At 50.9% G+C, this 19,815-nt stretch overlaps 1 protein-coding gene across 8 annotated transcripts in view; it reads left to right on the top strand.

Moving 5' to 3' along the window:
* blnk (B cell linker) overlaps positions 1-19,815 on the top strand; it is a 393,983-nt gene that overhangs the window by 250,841 nt on the left and 123,327 nt on the right. For 5 of the 8 annotated variants that reach the window (XM_072479109.1, XM_072479107.1, XM_072479110.1 and 2 more), the window contains 2 exons: positions 8,574-8,639; positions 12,897-12,953. In XM_072479109.1, coding sequence (XP_072335210.1) covers positions 8,574-8,639; positions 12,897-12,953 — 123 coding nt within the window. The remainder of the gene's footprint in view (positions 1-8,573; positions 8,640-12,896; positions 12,954-19,815) is intronic. The other 3 variants (XM_072479108.1, XM_072479114.1, XM_072479113.1) reach the window with 1 other exon arrangement.

The raw sequence follows: 19,815 nt of genomic DNA, 5'->3' as shown, positions 1-19,815 counted from the left end.
TCCCTAGTCACAGGGAAGCAATCACAGGAGTCCACCTCCAGTTCTGCTGGACCATCTGGGGAACCACCTAGACGTAGTTAAGACCAAAAAATTAGACACTGAGTAAGTTGGCACGGGTGCAGGGCACAGATTAATTCTGGGGCTAGGGCACGTGTATGAGAACTGTTTGTTATTAAAATCACTTTCACACCTACAGAAGCTGCCTTTGTGCTCTGTCCGATGCATGCGGGGATGTGGTGTGAGGTGAGCGCCAGTGGGTGTGTGAAGGGTGATAGAACGTCGACCTCAGGTGCCCCCCTCCCCCCAAGTCTCCCTCGCCATCCCCCCGGGCAGACGACGGGATCATGCGCTGCAGTGTCACGGCCGTATGCAGGGACGGTCCGGGTGGAGGGTGGTACTGTGGCCATGGGTCAGATATTGTCCAACGATGTAGAGCCCAGAGCTCATCATCCTCCATGGCCTGCAATAGACACGCTTCCACCAGCGACCGTGTGAGCCCGGCCCATTGTGCCGCAGGCGTATGTGCAATGGAGGGGTGGTGTGCATGCGGGTGGAGTGCGGGTGGTTGGTGTTGGGTGGGTGGGGTAAGGGTGGTTGGTGTTGGGTGGGTGGGGTGAGGGTGATTTGTGTTGGGTGGGTGGGGTAAGGGTGGTTGGTGTTGGGTGGGTGGGGTGAGGGTGGTAGGCTGGTGCCGTGGTGTGCAGTCTGTGCCCATACCCGACGATTCCCACGCCCCCCTAGTCCATGAACCGGGCGGCTATCAGCCTGTCCCATGCCTGCTGGCACAGCTGGTAATGGTGGGCAACCTCCCGTCCATGTCTATCCTGTCTGTCCTGACAATTGCCCCCATCCTCCCTATCTGGGGAGGTCTGCGCCTCGTTTTGCTGTTCCTCCCCTTCCCCCCCCCCTCTGCCTGCAGCACATCGCCCCCCCTGCTGGGCTATGTTGTGCAGGACGCAGCAGACCACAACGATGTGGCCGACCCTCCAGACCGGTCCAGGCACCTGAAGCGCATCTTCAGCTGCCCAAAGCACCTTTCTATCACACCCCTGGTCGCTGCATGGGCATCTTTGTAGTGGTTCTCCGCGTCAGTCTGTGGCCTCCGTATAGGCGTCATCAGCTACGACCGCAACGGGTAACCCCTGTCGCCCAGCAACCAGCCGCTCAGCCGGGGGGGGGCGTGCCTCGAACATGGTGGGGATGAAAGATTTTGCCAATACGAATGTGTCATGTATACTGCCCGGGTACCGGGCGCAGACGTGCAGGATCCTCATGCGGTGGTCACAGACCACCTGCACATTCATGGAGTAGGTCCCCTTCCTATTCGTGAACACGGCCCTGTTATCCGCAGGTAGCCGCACGGCGACGTGCATCACATCGATCGCCCCTGGACCATGGGCATCCTGGCCACGGCAGCGAAGCCCGCTGCCCGGGTATCCTGGCTGGCCTGGTCCACAGGAAACTGGATGTAGTGGTCCACAATGGCATATAGGGCGTCTGTCACTGCACGGATGCACCGGTGCGCCGATGCCTGCGAGATGCCAGACAGGTCCCCACTCGGCACCTGGAATGACCCCATGGCATAGAAGTTCAGGGCCACCATAACATTGACGGCCACGGGGAGAGGGTGCCCTCCCCCAGTGCCAACGGTGCCAGATGTACCATCAGGTGGCAGATGTGTGCCACGGTTTCCCGGCTGATCCGGTGTCTCCTCCTGTATGCCCAGTCCGTGAGGTCCTGGTACGACGAGCGGGGCCGATACACACGGGGCCTCATCGGGCATCTCCGTCGCCGTGGCACAACCACCACCTACTCCTCCTCCTCCTCGTCCTGTCATGCGGGCGGGCCTCCAGCCTGGGCAGCTGCCACCTGCCTCCCTGTGGCTTGCTCCTCTGCGGAGGCCTCCGCCGCCTCCCTGGCACCTCCTGCTCCAGCTCCCCAGGGCAACATGTAGAAGTGTGACTCCCGCCATGGCGGCCAACATCGCTGGGTGATGACCAAACGTAACGGCCTGCAGGGGGTGGGGGTGGGGGGATAGACGACATGTCACCATTAACCATACCCCCCCCCCCCCCCCCCCCTCCCCGCAGCCAGGTGCAATGGGCTGCATGGTTGCGACTGTTGGAAGCTGGCACATGGCCAGGCAGACACCACCTCCCCTCCCCGGCACGTACCCTCCCCAACACCCCCCCTCCTCCTCGGCACGCACACACCCCAGCCCCCCCACCCCCCTTCTCCAGCACGTACCCTCCCCAACCCCCCCCCCCCCCTCCTCCTCGGCACGCACACACCCCGACCCCCCCCCCCCTTCTCCAGCATGCACCCTCCCCAACCGCCCCCCCTCCTCCCCGGCACGCACCCTCCCCAACCCCCCCCCCCCTCCCCGGCATGCACCCTCCCCAACCCCCACTCCCCCCCCCCCTCCTCCTCGGCATCCACCCTCCCCAAACCCCCCCCTCCTCCCCGGCACGCACCCTCCCCAAACCCCCCCCTCTCCTCCATGGCATGCACCCTCTCCATCACTCGCCCTCCCCGGCACACACCCTCCCCAACCCCCCCCCCCCCCTCCTCCCCGGCATGCACCCTCCCCAACCCCCCCCCCTCCTCCCCAGCACGCACCCTCCCCAACCCCCCCCTCCCTCCTCCATGGCATGCACCCTCTCCATCACTCGCCCTCCCTGGCACGCACCCTCCCCAACCACCCCCCCCCTCTCCTCCATGGCATGCACCCTCTCCATCACTCGCCCTCCCTGGCATGCACCCTCCCCAACCCCCCCTCTCCTCCATGGCATGCACCCTCTCCAACACTCGCCCTCCCCGGCACCCCCCTCTCTTCTGCGGCACACACCCTCCCCAACCCCCTCTCCTCCCCGGCACGCACCCTCCCCAAACCACCCCCTCCTCCCCGGCACACATCCTCCCCAACGCCCTCCCCCTCTCCTCCCCCGCAAGCACCCTCCCCAATCCGCCCCCCCCCCTCCTCCCCGGCACGCACCCTCCCCAAACCCCCCCCCTCCCCGGCATGCACCCTCCCCAACCCCCACTCCCCCCCCCCTCCTCCTCAGCATCCACCCTCCCCAAACCCCCCCTCCTCCCCGGCACGCACCCTCCCCAAACCCCCCCCTCTCCTCCATGGCATGAACCCTCTCCATCACTCGCCCTCCCCGGCACACACCCTCCCCAACCCCCCCCCCCTCCTCCCCGGCACGCACCCTCCCCAAACCACCCCCCCTCCTCCCCGGCACACATCCTCCCCAACGCCCTCCCCCTCTCCTCCCCGCAAGCACCCTCCCCAATCCCCCCCTCTCCTCCCCGGCATGCACCCTCCCCAACCCCCCCCCTCCTCCCCAGCACGCACCCTCCTCAACCCCCCCCCCTCTCCTCCATGGCATGCACCCTCTCCATCACTCGCCCTCCCTGGCATGCACCCTCCCCAACCCCCCCCCTCTCCTCCATGGCATGCACCCTCTCCATCACTCGCCCTCCCTGGCATGCACCCTCCCCAACCCCCCCTCTCCTCCATGGCATGCACCCTCTCCAACACTCGCCCTCCCCGGCACCCCCCTCTCTTCTGCAGCACGCACCCTCCCCAACCCCCTCTCCTCCCCGGCACGCACCCTCCCCAAACCACCCCCTCCTCCCCGGCACACATCCTCCCCAACGCCCTCCCCCTCTCCTCCCCCGCAAACACCCTCCCCAATCCGCCCCCCCCCCCCTCCTCTCCAGCACGCACCCTCCCCAACCCCCACCCCCCTCCCCGGCATGCACCCTCCCCAACCCCCACTCCCCCCCCCCTCCTCCTCGGCATCCACCCTCCCCAAACCCCCCCCTCCTCCCCGGCATGTGCCCTCCCCAACCCCCCCCCCCCCCCTCCTCGGCACGCACCCTCTCCATCACTCGCCCTCCCCGGCACACACCCTCCCCAACCGCCCCCCCTCCTCCCCGGCACGCACCCTCCCCAACCCCACCCTCCCCCTCCCCGGCAGGCACCCTCCCCAACCCCCCCCCCTTCCTCCTCGGCATGCACCCTCCCCAATCCCCCCCCTCCTCCCCGGCACGCACCCCCCCCAAACCCCCCCCTCTCCTCCATGGCATGCACCCTCTCCATCACTCGCCCTTCCCGGCACACACCCTCCCCAACCCCCCCCCCCTCCTCCCCGGAATGCACCCTCCCCAACCCCCCCCCTCCTCCCCAGCATGCACCCTCCCCAACCACCCCCCTCTCCTCCATGGCATGCACCCTCTCCATCACTCGCCCTCCCTGGCACGCACCCTCCCCAACCCCCCCTCTCCTCCATGGCATGCACCCTCTCCAGCACTCCCCCTCCCTGGCACGCACCCTCCCCAACCCCCCCTCTCCTCCATGGCATGCACCCTCTCCAACACTCGCCCTCCCCGGCACCCCCCTCTTATCTGCGGCACGCACCCTCCCCAACCCCCCCTCCTCCCCGGAATGCACCCTCCCCAACCCCCCCCCCCTCCTCCCCAGCATGCACCCTCCGCAACCCCCCCCTCTCCTCCATGGCATGCACCCTCTCCATCACTCGCCCTCCCTGGCACGCACCCTCCCCAACCCCCCCTCTCCTCCATGGCATGCACCCTCTCCAGCACTCCCCCTCCCTGGCACGCACCCTCCCCAACCCCCCCTCTCCTCCATGGCATGCACCCTCTCCAACACTCGCCCTCCCCGGCACCCCCCTCTTATCTGCGGCACGCACCCTCCCCAACCCCCCCTCCTCCCCGGCACGCACCCTCCCCAACCCCCCCCCCCCTCCTCCCCAGCACGCACCCTTCCCTAAACCACCCTCTCCTCCCCGGCACGCCTCCGTCCCCAATGCCCTCCCCCTCTCCTCCCCGGCACGCACCCTCCCCAACCCCACCCCCTCGCCTCCCCCGCAGGCACCCTCCCCAACTCCCCCCTCTCCTCCCCGGCACACACCCTCCCCAACCCCACCCCACTCCTCCCCGGAACGCACCCTCCCGCACCCTCCCGCACCCTCCCCAACCCCACCCCTCTCCTCCCCGGCATACACCCTCCCCAACCCCCCCCCCCTCCTCCCCGGCACGCACCCTCCCCAACGCATCCCCCCCCCCCCGCCTCCTCCCCGGTACGCACCCTCTCGATGACTCGCCCTCCCCGGCAACCCCCTCTCCTCCCCGGCACGCACCCTCCCCTTCCTCCCCGGCACGCACCCTCCCCAACCCAAAGCCCCCGTCTCCTCTCTGGCATGTTTACTGGGGCTGGTTTAGCACACTGGGCTAAATCGCTGGCTTTGAAAGCAGACCAAGGCAGGCCAGCAGCACGTTTCGATTCCCGTACCAGCCTCCCCAAACAGGCGCCGGAATGTGGCGACTAGGGGCTTTTCACAGTAACTTCATTGAAGCCTACTTGTGACAATAACCGATTTTCATTCATGTGCCCTCTCCATCACTCGGCCTGCCCAGCCCCCCCGGCACGCACCCTCTCCAACACTCGCCCTCCCCGGCACCCCCCTCTTCTGCGGCACGCACCCTCCCCAACCCCCCCCCCCCCTCCTCCCCGGCACGCACCCTCCCCAGACCACCCCCTCTTCTCCGGCACGCATCCTCCACAACGCCCTCCCCCTCTCCTCCCCCACACGCACCCTCCCCAACCCCCCCTCTCCTCCCCGGCACGCATCCCCCCCAACCCCCGCCGGGGGGTCAGAGAATCCCACCCATATTCTTTAATCAAAGGCCTGGAGGACAACAGAATCTGGGCCAGGATTCTCCTCCCGGCGCCGGGTCGGAGAATCCCCACGGGATTCCCCATTCTCCGGCGCAGATTCCCACCACGCCGGTCGGGGGCCGTTGACAGCGCGCCCCCCCCCCCCCCCCCCCCCGCCGATTCTCCGGGCCCCGATGGGCCGAGTGGCCGACGAGTTTGGCCGAGACCCGCCGGCGCTGGACCTGGAAGGTGAGTCTGCGGGGGCCATCCTGGAGGGGGTGACAGGGAGATCCGACCCCAGGGTGGGGCCCCCACGGTGGCCTGGCCCATGATCGGGGCCTACCGATCGGCTGGCGGGCTGGTTCCATGGGGGCCTATTTTACTCCGCGCCGGGCTCCTGTAGGGCTCCGCCATATTGCCCGGGGGCCGGCGGGGAGAAGGGAAGCCCCGCACATGCGCGGAAATACGCTGGCCGTTCCACGCGTATACGCGGAAATACGCCGGCTGTTCCGCGCATACGCGAACTCGCGCCGGCCGTTCCGCGCTGACTGGAGCTGCGGGGACCACACCAGTGCCAACCTAGCCCCCTAGGAAGGGGAGAATTCCTCACTTTCGGGGCCGTTGATGCCGAAGTGGTTGTCGCCGCTTTTCACGCCGGCATTGGGAAATAGCCCCATTATTCGAGAATCCCACCCCTGTCCTTTCCCAAAAGTCATAGTTTCCAAAACATGCCATTTGGTATTGATGAGGAACAGGAACCACGGTTCCTCCTTTTTCTGACCCGCAATTTGGTGCATTGCTTCAAATTGTAGCATCCGAGCTGAGGTCAGATAGCTTGGATTAACTAAATCCTGAGGCCTTTTGGGCAGTTTGGCTTTGTACTGAGTTGATCAGTATCATCAGCTGCTACACTTTCAAGAGCATTAAGTTACTGAAGAGTCTTGCCAGGGTGAATGTGGAGCAGGGGCGGGATTCTCCGATACCGGCGCGATGTCCGCCGACCGGCGCCAAAAACGGCGCGAATCAGTCCGGCATCGTGCCGCCCCAAAGGTGCGGAAGTCTCCACATCTTGAGCGGCCGAGCCCTCACCTTGAGGGGCTAGGCCCACGCCAAACTGATTTCCGCCCCGCCAGCTGGCAGGAAACTGACTTTGCCGGGTGGCGCATGCGCGGGAGCGTCAGCGGCCGTTCACGGCACCCCCGCGCATGCGCAGTGGAGGAGGTCTCTTCCACCTCCGCCATGGTAGAGACCATGGCGAAGGCGGAAGGAAAAGAGTGCCCCCACGGCACAGGCCCGCCCGCGGATCGGTGGGCCCCAATCGCGGGCCAGGCCACCGTGGGGGCACCCTCTGGGGCCTGATCGCCCCGCGCCCCCCCCAGGACCCCGGAGCCCGCCCGCGCCGCCGTGTCCCGCCGTCCCAAAGGTGGTTCAATCCACGCCGGCTGGCGTGGGTTGACAGCAGCGGGACTTCGACCCATCGCGGACCGGAGAATCGCCGGGGATTCCCGCCGACCGGCGCGGCGCGATTCCCACCCCCGCCAAATCTCCGGTGGCGGAGAATTCGCGACACGGCGGGGGCGGGATTCACGCCGGCCCCCGGCGATTCTCCGACCCGGTGGGGGGGGGGTCGGAGAATCGCGCCCCTGATGTTTCCTCCTGTGGGAGAATCAATTTAAAAACAAGGGGATGGAGATGAGAAGAATTTCTTTCTCTCAGAGAGTTGTGATTATTTGGAGCTCTCTTTATCAGAACGCAGTGGAAATAGAGTCCCGATTGGGTATCTTTAGTGGGGTGATTCTTGGCACCTGCAGAGCCGAGAATAACCTTGCTATCAAACAGGACTCTTTTTTTATGGCCTTAGTGAGGATCAAAACTCTTGTTTACTGCCTTGGTGTGGATCACCCCACCAAGGCCACACTTACCTTAATTTCCTGCATTGAGGCGCCATTTGTAAATGCCGCCCTAACCTCCCCAATCTCTGGACCCTCCCCAATACCCCAACGTACCTGCTAGGTGGTCCTCGACCCACCCCTCATAAGGGCAGGGCACGCCTGGGCCCGATCCCTGGCAGTGCGAACCTGCCAAATGGGCATTATCGTACTTCCACCCTGGCACCTTGGCACTGCCACAAGGGCACCCAAGGGTGACACCCTGGCGCAGCCACGGTGCCCACTTGACACCACCAAGGTGCCTGAGTGGCAGTGCCAAGGCGCCAGACTGGCAGTGCCAAAGTGCCAGGGTGGAAGTGGGAGTGCCAGGGTACCACCCTCCCCAGAAGCCTCTGATGGCCTGGGAGACCTGCCCAGGTGCTGTTACGCCTGGTTTGTGTGGACCAGTGCTAAATGGTGCCACTGCTAGGCCTCCCGGGCGTTTGATCACGGGCTTTGGGAGACTCCAGCGCAGACATATATAAGTGAGGCTAAAAGCTCATTTATCTATGCAAATCTGGATCCCGCCCAGATCTCGCAAGGTGTCCCGACGCTGCAAATCTCGTGACTGTCCACTCACGAGACCTAACGGCCTCGTTGCATCCCAAGTGGGCGCTACTAGATCGTTGGATTGAGCCCAGAGTCTTTGAATATTTTTAAGGCTGACGTAGATAGGTTCTTGATTAACAAGAGGGTGAATGATTATGGGGGCCATGCGGGAATGTAGGCTTGAGGTTACAATCAAATCAGCCATGATCTTATTGAGTAGCGGAGCAGGCTCAAGGAGCTAAGTGACCTGCTCCTGCTCCTAATTCATACGTTCTCTTTTTTTTTCCTTTCACAAAGCTGCCTCAGTGTTCATATTCGAATGCTAATCTAGGACTATATGGCTCCCTTCTGCACTGTATGGTTACAAAATTCTATTATAAAGTTTAATTTCTTGCATTTCTTATTCACAGGCAAATTCAAAAGATTGTTCATGATATCCAAAAGAATGACGGTGGATTTATGAGCAGGTTTAAAAAGTAAGTTTGAATTTTGGCTCAAATCTAATTGCTGATTGGATATCAGCCATTGGTCTTCAATATGATCATGAAATAACTATAGCGTAAAAATGTTTATTTTCCCTCCAAAAATATATGCAGCACAACTTTCATTATTTCACTTACCTTTCTCTGTATAAATCTGGAGTTTCTCCCCATTACTAATCACTTTGAATGTATTCAATCGGACAACAATCGACTGCTCTTCAGAAGGGGCACATGCCATCTCTGTCTGTCAAATACATTCATCCCGGGCAGCACGGTGGCGCAGTGTGTTAGCCCTGCTGCCTCACGACGCCGAGGTCCCAGGTTCGATCCCAGCTCTGGGTCACTGTCCGTGTGGAGTTTGCACATTCTCCCCGTGTTTGCGTGGGTTTCACCCCCACAACCCAAAGATGTGCAGGGTAGGTGGATTGGCCACGCTAAATTGTCCCTTAATTGGAAAAAATGAATTGGGTACTCTAAATTTATTTATTTTTTAAATACTTTCATCCCTGTTAAATACCAAATTAGTTCTAAATTCATTAGAAATTATGACCTTCATGATTAAGAAAACAGATTTAGAATGTAAAATTCCAAATTACTGTCACTTTATCACTTTGCTATAGCGTGTGTTCCTCCAACTCTGGCCCTTATGGCATTGACTTCCTTCACCATGTCACTAGTGCCTTCAGATAGCCAAGATCTAAGCACTGGAATCCCCTCCCTAAACCTCTTCACATCTCAACCCTTCTCACCTTAAAGAGCTCCATAAACCTACCTTATAGATTTGATTTTGGGTACCTATCCTTATATCTCCTTTGATTCAATATATATCTTTGACTAATTATTGTCCTGTTAAGTACCTTAGAATGTGTTCTCTAAGCTGCCAGATATTTCCAAATTGTAGTTATGCATTATCCATCAGAATGTTATTATTTATTTATCTATAGTTTGCCACATTTATATATTATTTGAAAGTGACTGTTTAGTTAAGGAGGAATATGCATCAGGTGTTTATAAGGTATTGTATATCTGCTTCATTCACATATTTTATACATAGTTAGTTCCATGGAAAAGCTTTTGAAAAATAACTTTTTTTTTCAACAGCTAAAATATTCTTAAATTCTCAAAGGAATTACAGATAACTCCTACTATGTTTATGGTTTTTTTGGATTACATAAATACTGTTTTGTTTTATTATTGTTACAGTTTATGGAACAGATGCAATCCTTTTTCAAGGTCCCTTTTCTCTCCCTTTCTCTGACGAAACCAAGTGATGCAAAATGCACTCGAAATAGGCTTCACCCATTTTTCCCCAAGTCCAATCATATTTACGGGTTCCAGTTATTAACACGTTCTGCCTCTGCCCCTCGTGCAGGATTCCCCCTTGGAATTGGCTTCTGTCCAGAATTAGGACAAGAATCATGATGGCAGCTGGAGTGCAGAGACGACTGCAGCAGTGGTGATGGTTGCTGACCGTGAAACTTTCTGGCTGTTCTCCCAAGACTGCACAGCAGACGATATGTCCAGCCTGACTGATCCTCGTTCCTTTTGTTGATAGGGGGCTGGATTCTCCAGTTTTGGGACGATGTCCCCACGCCGTCGTAAAAACTGTGGTCTTTCATGACAGAAAAACTGGTGTGAAAGGGGCACATATTCATAGCCCTTCAGGGGGCTAGCAGGTACCCGGCGTGAAACTAGCAGCTTTTGCTCCAGCCGCCGCGCCGTGTTCCATGGCGGACTCAGACCGCGGAGCTGGACCCTCCAAATAGTGCCCCAGATCGGCCTTGCACCCAACCCAGACCGCCCACCCAATATTAGTCCAGTGCCATATCAGGCCCCCCTGACCTCCGATCGGCCCACCTCCGACCGTCAGGACCACATTAGATCCACGCCGTCGGGACTTCGGCAGGTCGGAGTTGGAGAATGGCGGGGCGGGTCTCCAGCAGTGGCCGCAGGTAGGCGATACACGGCGCGGCGTACCCGTACTTGGGGAAACGGCGCCGGTCCTGATTTAGTGTACCAAAATGGATTTTCCTCCCCGGCGCTGGCCACGATTTCGCCATCGGGGTGCAGAGAATCCAGCCCAAGATGTTTAGAGGTGGATGGGAGGCAGATACTTACAGCCTCTTCAAAGCCTTTCTGAGAAGACTGGACTGGTTCGAAGGCCCGCTATCATTGTGCTTTTCACCAATTCAGGCCGGTTGAGACGGTGTTTTGAGTTCATTCTCGCCTCACTTGTAGTGTAGTTAACTGCTCCTGCAGGCTTCATTTGGCAGCTTTCACCCAGGGCTGAAATACCCCCCACCAGAAACGGGGTGGGAAATACTTTGAATAACAGATCTCTGTCTTTTTTCCTTCTGTCCTGTGTATAGAAATGATACATCTGGGCAACAGTTGCAGGTGCATGAGTCTTGATGGTGAATATCGCATCCTGCTCAGTCTTGGCAGGTATCACGGTCAGACCAATTCCTACTGTCGTCCAACATCTGCACAACTGCCCCTTCATTTTGTTTTTATAAATTTAGAGTATCCAATTCATTTTTTCCAATTAAGGGGCAATTTACCATGGCCAATCCACCTATCCTGCACGTCTTCTGGGTGGTGGGGGCGAAACCCACGGAAACATGGGGAGAATGTGCAACTCCACACGGACAGTGGCCTAGAGCCGGGATCGAACCTGGGACCTCGGCACCGTGAGGCAACCGTGCTAACCACTTGCGCCACCGTGCTGCCCACAACTCCCCCTTCATAAGGATAACAATAAGGACGGAAAAACTTGGCTGTGTTTTTGTTTTATTTTCCTACTCGATGAGCACTGATACCTATGTCACATAAATTGTGTATTGAGCCTGGAACTTGCTTAGTCATTTATGGCATAGCTATGCACTGCATAAACTAACCTGAAACACTTTCACATATGTCAGGCTGACTTACAAATACAGAAATTTTGACAACGAGAATTATGGAGTTGCATTCTGTCCTTCAGGAATTGAAATTGTTGTAAATGAATGTTAATTACAAATCTGATTGCTTTTTCTGGTGTTGGCAGGTTTGTTGGAAATTTGTAATTTTTTTTATCATGGACATACAAAGCTTGGATACAATAACTGATCATCGCTGTCTTGGATTTACAAGTATCAAAGGGCTTTTATTTCTCGATAACTAAACCATCATAATGTAACCTATTTATCATCATTTTTCTCCAGCCCCACTTTCTTACTCTGATTGGGAAATCTAACCTCGCAGTGAGCAACATCATTTTGAAAGATGAAAATGTGACCTTTGACCTCCCAGCCCTAATCTTTTCATCCTTTTTGTATTGTATGAATCTTATGTAGCTTTCACCCAAAAATTTTGTTTGTTCCAATCTGATTAATTTGAGAATTGCATTGCATTTCTTGTTCCTTAAAATGATTACGTGCAACATATTTCCATTTCTTGCTGAATGTTTAAGGGAAGTTAACTAAATATTAAGAATTCATGTCGAGAGGACTAGAATACAAGACCAGCGATGTACTTCTGAGGCTGTATAAGGCTCTGGTCAGACGCCATTTGGAGTATTGTGAGCAGTTTGGGGCCCCGTATCTAAGGAAGGATGTGCTGGCCTTGGAAAGGGTCCAGAGAAGGTTCACAAGAATGATCCCTGGAGTGAAGTACTTGTCGTATGTGGAATGGTTGAGCACTCTGGGTCGGTACTCGTTGGCGTTTAGAAGGCTGAGGGGGGGATCTTATTGAAACTTACAGGATACTGCGAGGCCTGGATAGAGTGGACGTGGAGAGGATATTTCCACTTGTAGGAAAAACTTGAACCAGAGGACACAATCTCAGACTAAAGGGACAATGCTTGAGAACAAATGAGAAGGAATTTCTTCAGCCAGAGGGTGGTGAATCTGTGGAACACTTTGCTGCAGAAGGCTGTGGAGGCCAAATCACTGAATGTCTTTCGGACAGAGATAGGTTCTTGATTAATAAGGGGATCAGGGGTTATGGGGTGAAGGCAGGAGAATGCGGATGAGAAAAATATCAGCCATGATTAAAAGGCGGAGCAGACTCGATGGGCCAAGTGGCCTAATTCTACTACTATGTCTTATGGTCTAATGCTTCCAACAGGAGATTTGGTGAGAACAGGTGATTTTCTGAATCTTCCCCAAATCTAACAAAACGACAGCCTGATTATTTTGTGGGAAATGTACTCCTATTTTTGCTAATAACATCTTCATTTGCTAAGCTGTCAGCCTTTCCTCTAACTCACAGGTTCCAAAATGAACAAGTGGCCATGATGCGTAAAACTGGGAAAAGTACTTGGGATCGGTATGAATGAACAAAGAAAGTCTGTTTTTTTTTCTCTGCAGCATGCTATTGAACTTGTATGTTCATATATCCAAGGACCTTTTTTTAAACCAGCATATATAACAGGCAATATTTAATCTGCTTGTTTGCCTTTAACTTTACTGATACTAATGCATATTGTAGAATATGGAATAATCACAACAGTTAAATATTTTGGGGCCTATAATTTTTTATTTCCATACATTCAAAATGGCATTGAGTTGTAAATTTGGGAGCAAAAGAAAGATTTATGCAATATTCCATCCAAATATAGCAAAGTATCATATTTCCTTGAGTATGAGTTTTGATTGCACTTTATTAAAATGAACAAAAAATATCAAAACGATACATATTTTGATGTTTTAGGGTCAGAAACAAGTATAAAGGCAAGTTTTACAGTTAAGATAGAAATAAGAGCTATTTATGTACTTTGGTTTTAGCTCCTCAGCATTACTTCCTGCTGAGATACTTTGGCCTCCAGCTGGGTACCATATGAAGCATACGTGTATCCATATTGCCACTTCCTCATTGGTGAACTACACCTGAATTTCAAGGGAAGAGACCCTTTAACTACTTTTTCCTCTCTGAGGTGGAGTGCTTTGCTGGTTCATAGTTCTCCATTCCAGGACGTAACCAAAACTGGTGAGTCCATATACAGGCTGGTGTTCAGATTTGAATTTATGATTCGGAGCTCTGATGTATGCCAAGAACCTAAAGTGAAATTGTAACGTTTGATGAGGTATTTGCAAGCCCTGCTATTTAAGAATGGAGGGTCAGTGCCACTGTTTTTTAAAAGATAAGATAAAACTGAAGAACTGCACTGGGAAATCTTAATATAAACAGAAAAAGCTGGAAATTTGGGCACTTACATAAAGAGAAAATCAAATGAGATGCATTGCTTTATAGTTAGTTCTGAAAAAGGCAAGCTGTTATTCAAGGAAATGTGGTGCATTTGGACAGTCTCTCTGCAAAGTGTTGGTTTTGTGAAGCTGTCCTAATACTTTAAGTGAAAAGAATCCTAAAACCCACTGACTTCCCAAACCTTTTTCTGGAATTCATGAGATCACTCATGATTTAATTGTTCCAAATTTCTAGCTCCATTTATCTCTCACAAGTGATCATTCCTTTGTACAATTAGAAAAGAAAAACTAACCTGGTGAAGCTAACAGTGCTGTTATATTGAAAGTTAATACAACAGCTGAACCTTTATTAAAAATTGACTAAAAATATTTCATTGCCATAGTAGGTGTTATGGGTGCACAGACAGGTAATGGGGATATTCTGTTCCAGTTTAATATTTGAGGTCTCTATTACAATGAAACAGGTTAATTTAATCTAGCTACCAATAATTTGTTAATTGAAGAGGAACATGTTGGTAAACAGCAATCATTCACTTCCTTTTGGGTATGTGATAGCCAGTTTTTCTGGCTCATTGTTGAATGGACAATGCTGCATCATGTGTTAAGGAATAGTGTTTTAAACTGTTGAATGCTAAATGTTTACATTATTTAGATTAGTCTAGGAAACTTTTACAATGAGACACGTGGGCCTAATAGTTTGCAGCATAACATAATAATAAGGATATCAACTTTGCAAAAATAAATTAACCACATTTACTAATGCACCTGTATCTAGCAAGTTATTGCCAATAAGGTTATTTTGTATATTTTAAGATGGCTCAATGGTATCACTCTTGCCGTTGAGACAATTAAACCCCACTCCAGAGACTTCAGCACAATCTCGACTGACCTCCAATGCAGTACTGAGGGACTCCAGCAATGCTGGTGGCCCTGTCTTTTGGATGACATTTTAAACATCCCAGGTGGGGGTAAAACATCCCACGCTTCATGATAAGAGCAAAGGAATTCTCCCAGTGCCCTTGCCATTAATTATCCCTCAGCCAACATCACTAAAACAGTTTAATTGGTCATTTATCTCCTTGCTCTTTGCAGGACCATATGTGTAGATTGGCTGCCATATATTCTTATCTTGTAAAGGTGACTACATATTCTATTGGTTGTGAAGTAATGTGGCATACTAACGGAAACCTTCCATTAGGTGGTCCATATGCTTGTATCCTAGAGCCATATTACTGTAGGAAAACAGTGGAAAAACAATCTGATCCAATTTAGAGGGACAGCTGGACAGATTATGTACATTGCACAATCTGCCCAGTTGAACCAGAGAATGAAGTGGAAGAGACCCAAAAATGTCCAAACAAAATGATTTTTCTTGTGTTAGTCAAACCATGTTGTTATGGGTCCGGGTTGACAGAACCGCAAAGTTTCCTGGAGTTCAACCGACCCACAACTTTTGATAGATTGTGGTGTGGGAAGCACACGGCGTACTCTCCAGGTGTGATACAGCAATTATGGACAAATGGTTTTTAAAACAAAACAATGTTTATTCTATGAACTCAAGTTAACCTTTTTAAAACAAACATTGAATATCCTAACACCCATTACTTCAAAGATAACCCCAAAAGACTACAACACTAAATAATCCTTCAAACTGTTCCTTTAAACATCCAAAAGATTTCAAACCTTCAAAAACAGACATGAGGTTACATTCAATATATTTATAGTCTTTGGATTTGCAGACATCAACAGACCAGCTCTGTGTTTCTTCCTGCAGCTCACAGCAAAACACACAGACACTCCCAGCTGCCTTCTCAAACTGAAACCAAAAGCAGAAGTGAGCTCAGCTCCCCCCACCCTCTGACATCACTTCAGTAATATGATCAGCTCCATTTCTTAAAGGTACATTGCTTAAACATCCATTTCTTAAAGCTACTCTCACATGACGCCTCCCCCCCAAGAAAACAAAAATAAACCATCAACTTCAAGATGGTTTCATTTTTCACCTTTGCACCATCAAGTAAGAAACGCACACAGTAAAACACTTTACCGGTTCCAAAAAAACAACACACGCAAACAGGTATAATAATATAGTCCACTTTTTTTTGTTCTTCTTCCTCCAACCGAAATCCTTCTCAATTAACAGTCTCTTTGGACAAGAAGGCGTCCGCACGATCCATCCATTCCTCTACGCCTCGGCATTTCTCTTTAAAGTTAGATACTTCAGTTCAATCTGATCAGGGACTCCCTTGCAATTCTCCAATACAGGAGCATCGGTTACCACAGCTTTCAGGCAGTCAAATGCATGTTGAAACTCCACTGTCCATTGAAATTTTGTTCTACGTTTCTTCAACAAGTCCGTCAGTGGAGTAATCACGCTACAAAACTCTTGCACAAATGTTCGATCAAATCCACTCATGCCACAAAATCGAATTATTTCCCGTCGTGTCGAGCCGTCGTGTCGAGGGTATCGGAAACTCCCCAATAATTTTTGTTTTCACATCCCGTGGGACCAATCGACCCTGTCCGATTGTATGGCCAAGGAAAGTGACTGAGGCTTTTGCAAATTCACTTTTGGCTAGGTTTATCACCAAACCCACTTCCTGAAGTCAATCGAATAACTCCATAAGATGTTTTAAATGTTCTTTCCATGTCTGGCTGAAAACTACCAGATCGTCGATGTATACCGCACAATTGGGTAATCCTGAAACAAATGTATTAGTTAACCGTTGAAATCTGGCTGGGGCGTTTTTCATGCCAAATGGCATACCTTTGAATTGGAATATACCATCTGGAGTCACAAAAGCTGAAATCTCCTTTGCCCTTTTGGATAAAGTTTCCTGCCAGTAACCTTTAAGTAAATCCAATTTGGAAATAAAAGCGGATTGTCCCACTTTCTCAATGCAATCCTCCAAACGTGGGATAGGATAAGAGTCCATTCTTGTAACTGCATTCATCTTTCTATAGTCCATACACAACCGTTGGGTACCGTCTGGTTTAGTTACCATCACTATGGGTGAGATCCATTGGCTGCAACCCACTTCAATTATGCCATTTTTAAGCATGCTCTCAATCTCTTTGTTAACCTGTGCCAATTTTAAAGGGTTAAGTCTATATGGATGTTGTTTGATTGGAACAGCATTTCCCACATCTACATCATGTATAGCCATTTTAGTACTTCCCAATGTATCTCCACAAACTTGCCCATGTGATATCAATAACTCTTTCAGGTCTGTTTGTTTTTCCTCTGGAAGGTAACTCAACAATATATCCCAATTTTTAAGAACATCCTCATTTTCCAATTTAATTTGAGGTATGTCAAATTCACAGTCATCTGGATTTGGTTCGTCACTTTGAGTTAGAATCATTAAAACCTCCTCCTTTTTCTCTCCTTCCCTTTCAAAGTACCTTTTAAGCATATTCACATGACACACTCAGTGAGTCTTCCTTCTATCTGGTGTTTTTACCACATAATTCACATCACTTAATTTCCTTTCAATTTGATAAGGTCCACAAAACCTAGCTTTTAAAGGTTCACCTACCACTGGTAACAACACTAAAACTTTATCCCCACTGGCAAAACTACAAAACTACAAAATTTGGATTTCTTGTCCGCTACCCGCGGACATCACATTTTGTGCAACTTTCAAATGTTGTCTAGCCAATTCACCTGCTCTATTTAATCGTTCCCTAAAATTTGACACGTAATCCAATAGTGTAACTTCCGATTTCTCACCCACCAATTTTTCCTTAATCAAGTTAAGTGGTCCTCTTACCTCATGACCAAAGATTAGTTCAAAAGGACTAAATTTGGTTGACTCATTAGGTGCATCCCTAATTGCAAACAGTACAAATGGAATTCCTTTATCCCAATCCTCTGGATAATCTTGACAATAAGCCCTCAACATTTTCTTTAATGTCTGATGCCACCTTTCTAACGCTCCCTGCGATTCTGGATAGTACGCAGTTGATTTAAATTGTTTTATTCCCAAACTATCCATAACTTCTTTGAATAACTTTGAGGTAAAATTTGATCCTTGATCCGATTGAATTTCTGTGGGTAGTCCATATCTACTAAAGAATTGAAATAATTCCTCCACAATCTTTTTAGCTGTAATATTACATACTGGAATGGCCTCTGGAAGCCTAGTAGACAAATCCATTATCATCAAAAGATATTGATTTCCACTTTTTGTTTTAGGTAGCGGTCCTGCACAATCAATTAGGACCCTTGTAAAAGGTTCCTCAAATGCTGGAATGGGTATTAAGGGCGCTGGTTTTATCACTGCTTGAGGTTTGCCCATCACTTGACATGTGTGACATGATTGACAAAATGTAACTACATCTTTATGTAGTCCAGGCCAATAAAAATGTTTCTGGATTTTAGCTTGAGTTTTCCTTATCCGTAAATGACCTCCCACTGGTACCTCATGTGCAACTCGCAACACCTCCTTTCTATACCCTACCGGCAATACTACTTGATGAACTTCAGCCCACTTTTCATCTGCCTGCATATGTACAGGTCTCCATTTTCTCATCAAGACATCACTTTTACGGTAATAACACTCTGGTACACTCTCAGATTTCTCTTCCGTATATGCTTTCTGATATATCCGTTTTATTTCTGCATCTTTCTGTTGTAACTCTGCCAATTTTCCTGAACAAAAATATCCGCCTCATCCTCCACCTGTTCTTGTTTTTTTCAACCATCTGATCAAAAATCGCTTTTGATAATTGCACTTCAACTTCATCTTCACTCTTTGATTTCTCCTCTTGTTTTAACCTGTGACTTTGAGACCTTGTTACTACACAATCCGGAAAAATCCCAGGATATTCGTCCTTCAACACTTCAGTTGTCTGATTTTCCATTGGCTTATCAACCACAGTAGGCATCACTCCCACTTCGATCCAGCTATATCATTACCCAAGATAAACTGTATTCCTGGACAAGATAGTTTCCCTATTACTCCTACTACCACTTCACCACTCTTCACTGGACTTTCCAACGTTACCTTATATAATGGAAAGCTACTCCTCTCACCCTGAATTCCACATATTACCACCTTTTCTGGCAACATCCTTCCCAAACTACATAATTCCTCATCTCTTACCATTAAAGATTGACTAGCTCCTGTATCTCTTAAAATTGTGACTTCTTTACCTGCTCCTCCTGATACACATGAGTAAATGTTACCCACACAAGTAAATTCTTTAAAGACATCTGGCACCTTCTCATCAATCACCTCTTGATCAGACTGCACAATCTTTTGCACCTCCTTCGCTTCACTTGGGCTTTCCTTTACCACTTTAACAAACCCCACTGTCTTATCCTGTTTTACCACATCAGCCTTCCCAGTGCTTTTCTTCAACCACCAACACTGTGACTTTACATGGCCTAGTTTATTACAGTGAAAACATTTGAAACTTTTCATTTCTTTTCCACACTCCTGGATTTATTTTTTAATCTGAGGTACACTTTCTTTATTATCTCCCATCAGATCACCTTTACTTTTACCACTTGAGTATTTCTCATGTCCCCAGTTTCTATCCCTCACAGGCTGAAACTGATGTCAGAAACCAAGCTCTGATTTATGAACTAATTCATAATCATCTGCCATTTCTGCTGCTAACCTCACAGTTTTAACCCTCTGCTCTTCCACAGGAGTTCTCACGACATCAGGAATTGAATTTTTAAACTCCTCCAAAAGTATAATTTCTCTGAAAGCTTCAGACATCTGATCTATTTTCAAAGCCCTTATCCACCTGTCAAAATTACTCTGTTTGAGCCTTTCAAACTCCATGTATGTTTGACCAAATTCTTTCCTTAGATTTCTAAACCTTTGTCTGCAGGCTTCAGGCACTAGTTCATATGCACCTAAGATGGATTTTTTTCACCTCCTTATACGTCCCAGATACCTCCTCTGATTGTGATGCAAACACTTCACTAGCCCCACCTACCAGCCTTGTTTGAATCAGTAATACCCACA

The sequence above is a fragment of the Scyliorhinus torazame genome, chromosome 16 (genome assembly GCF_047496885.1).
Source record: "Scyliorhinus torazame isolate Kashiwa2021f chromosome 16, sScyTor2.1, whole genome shotgun sequence".
Taxonomy (NCBI): domain Eukaryota; kingdom Metazoa; phylum Chordata; class Chondrichthyes; order Carcharhiniformes; family Scyliorhinidae; genus Scyliorhinus; species Scyliorhinus torazame.
Note: the sequence above shows the minus strand (reverse complement) of the source record. Positions and strands in the feature narration are given on the sequence as shown.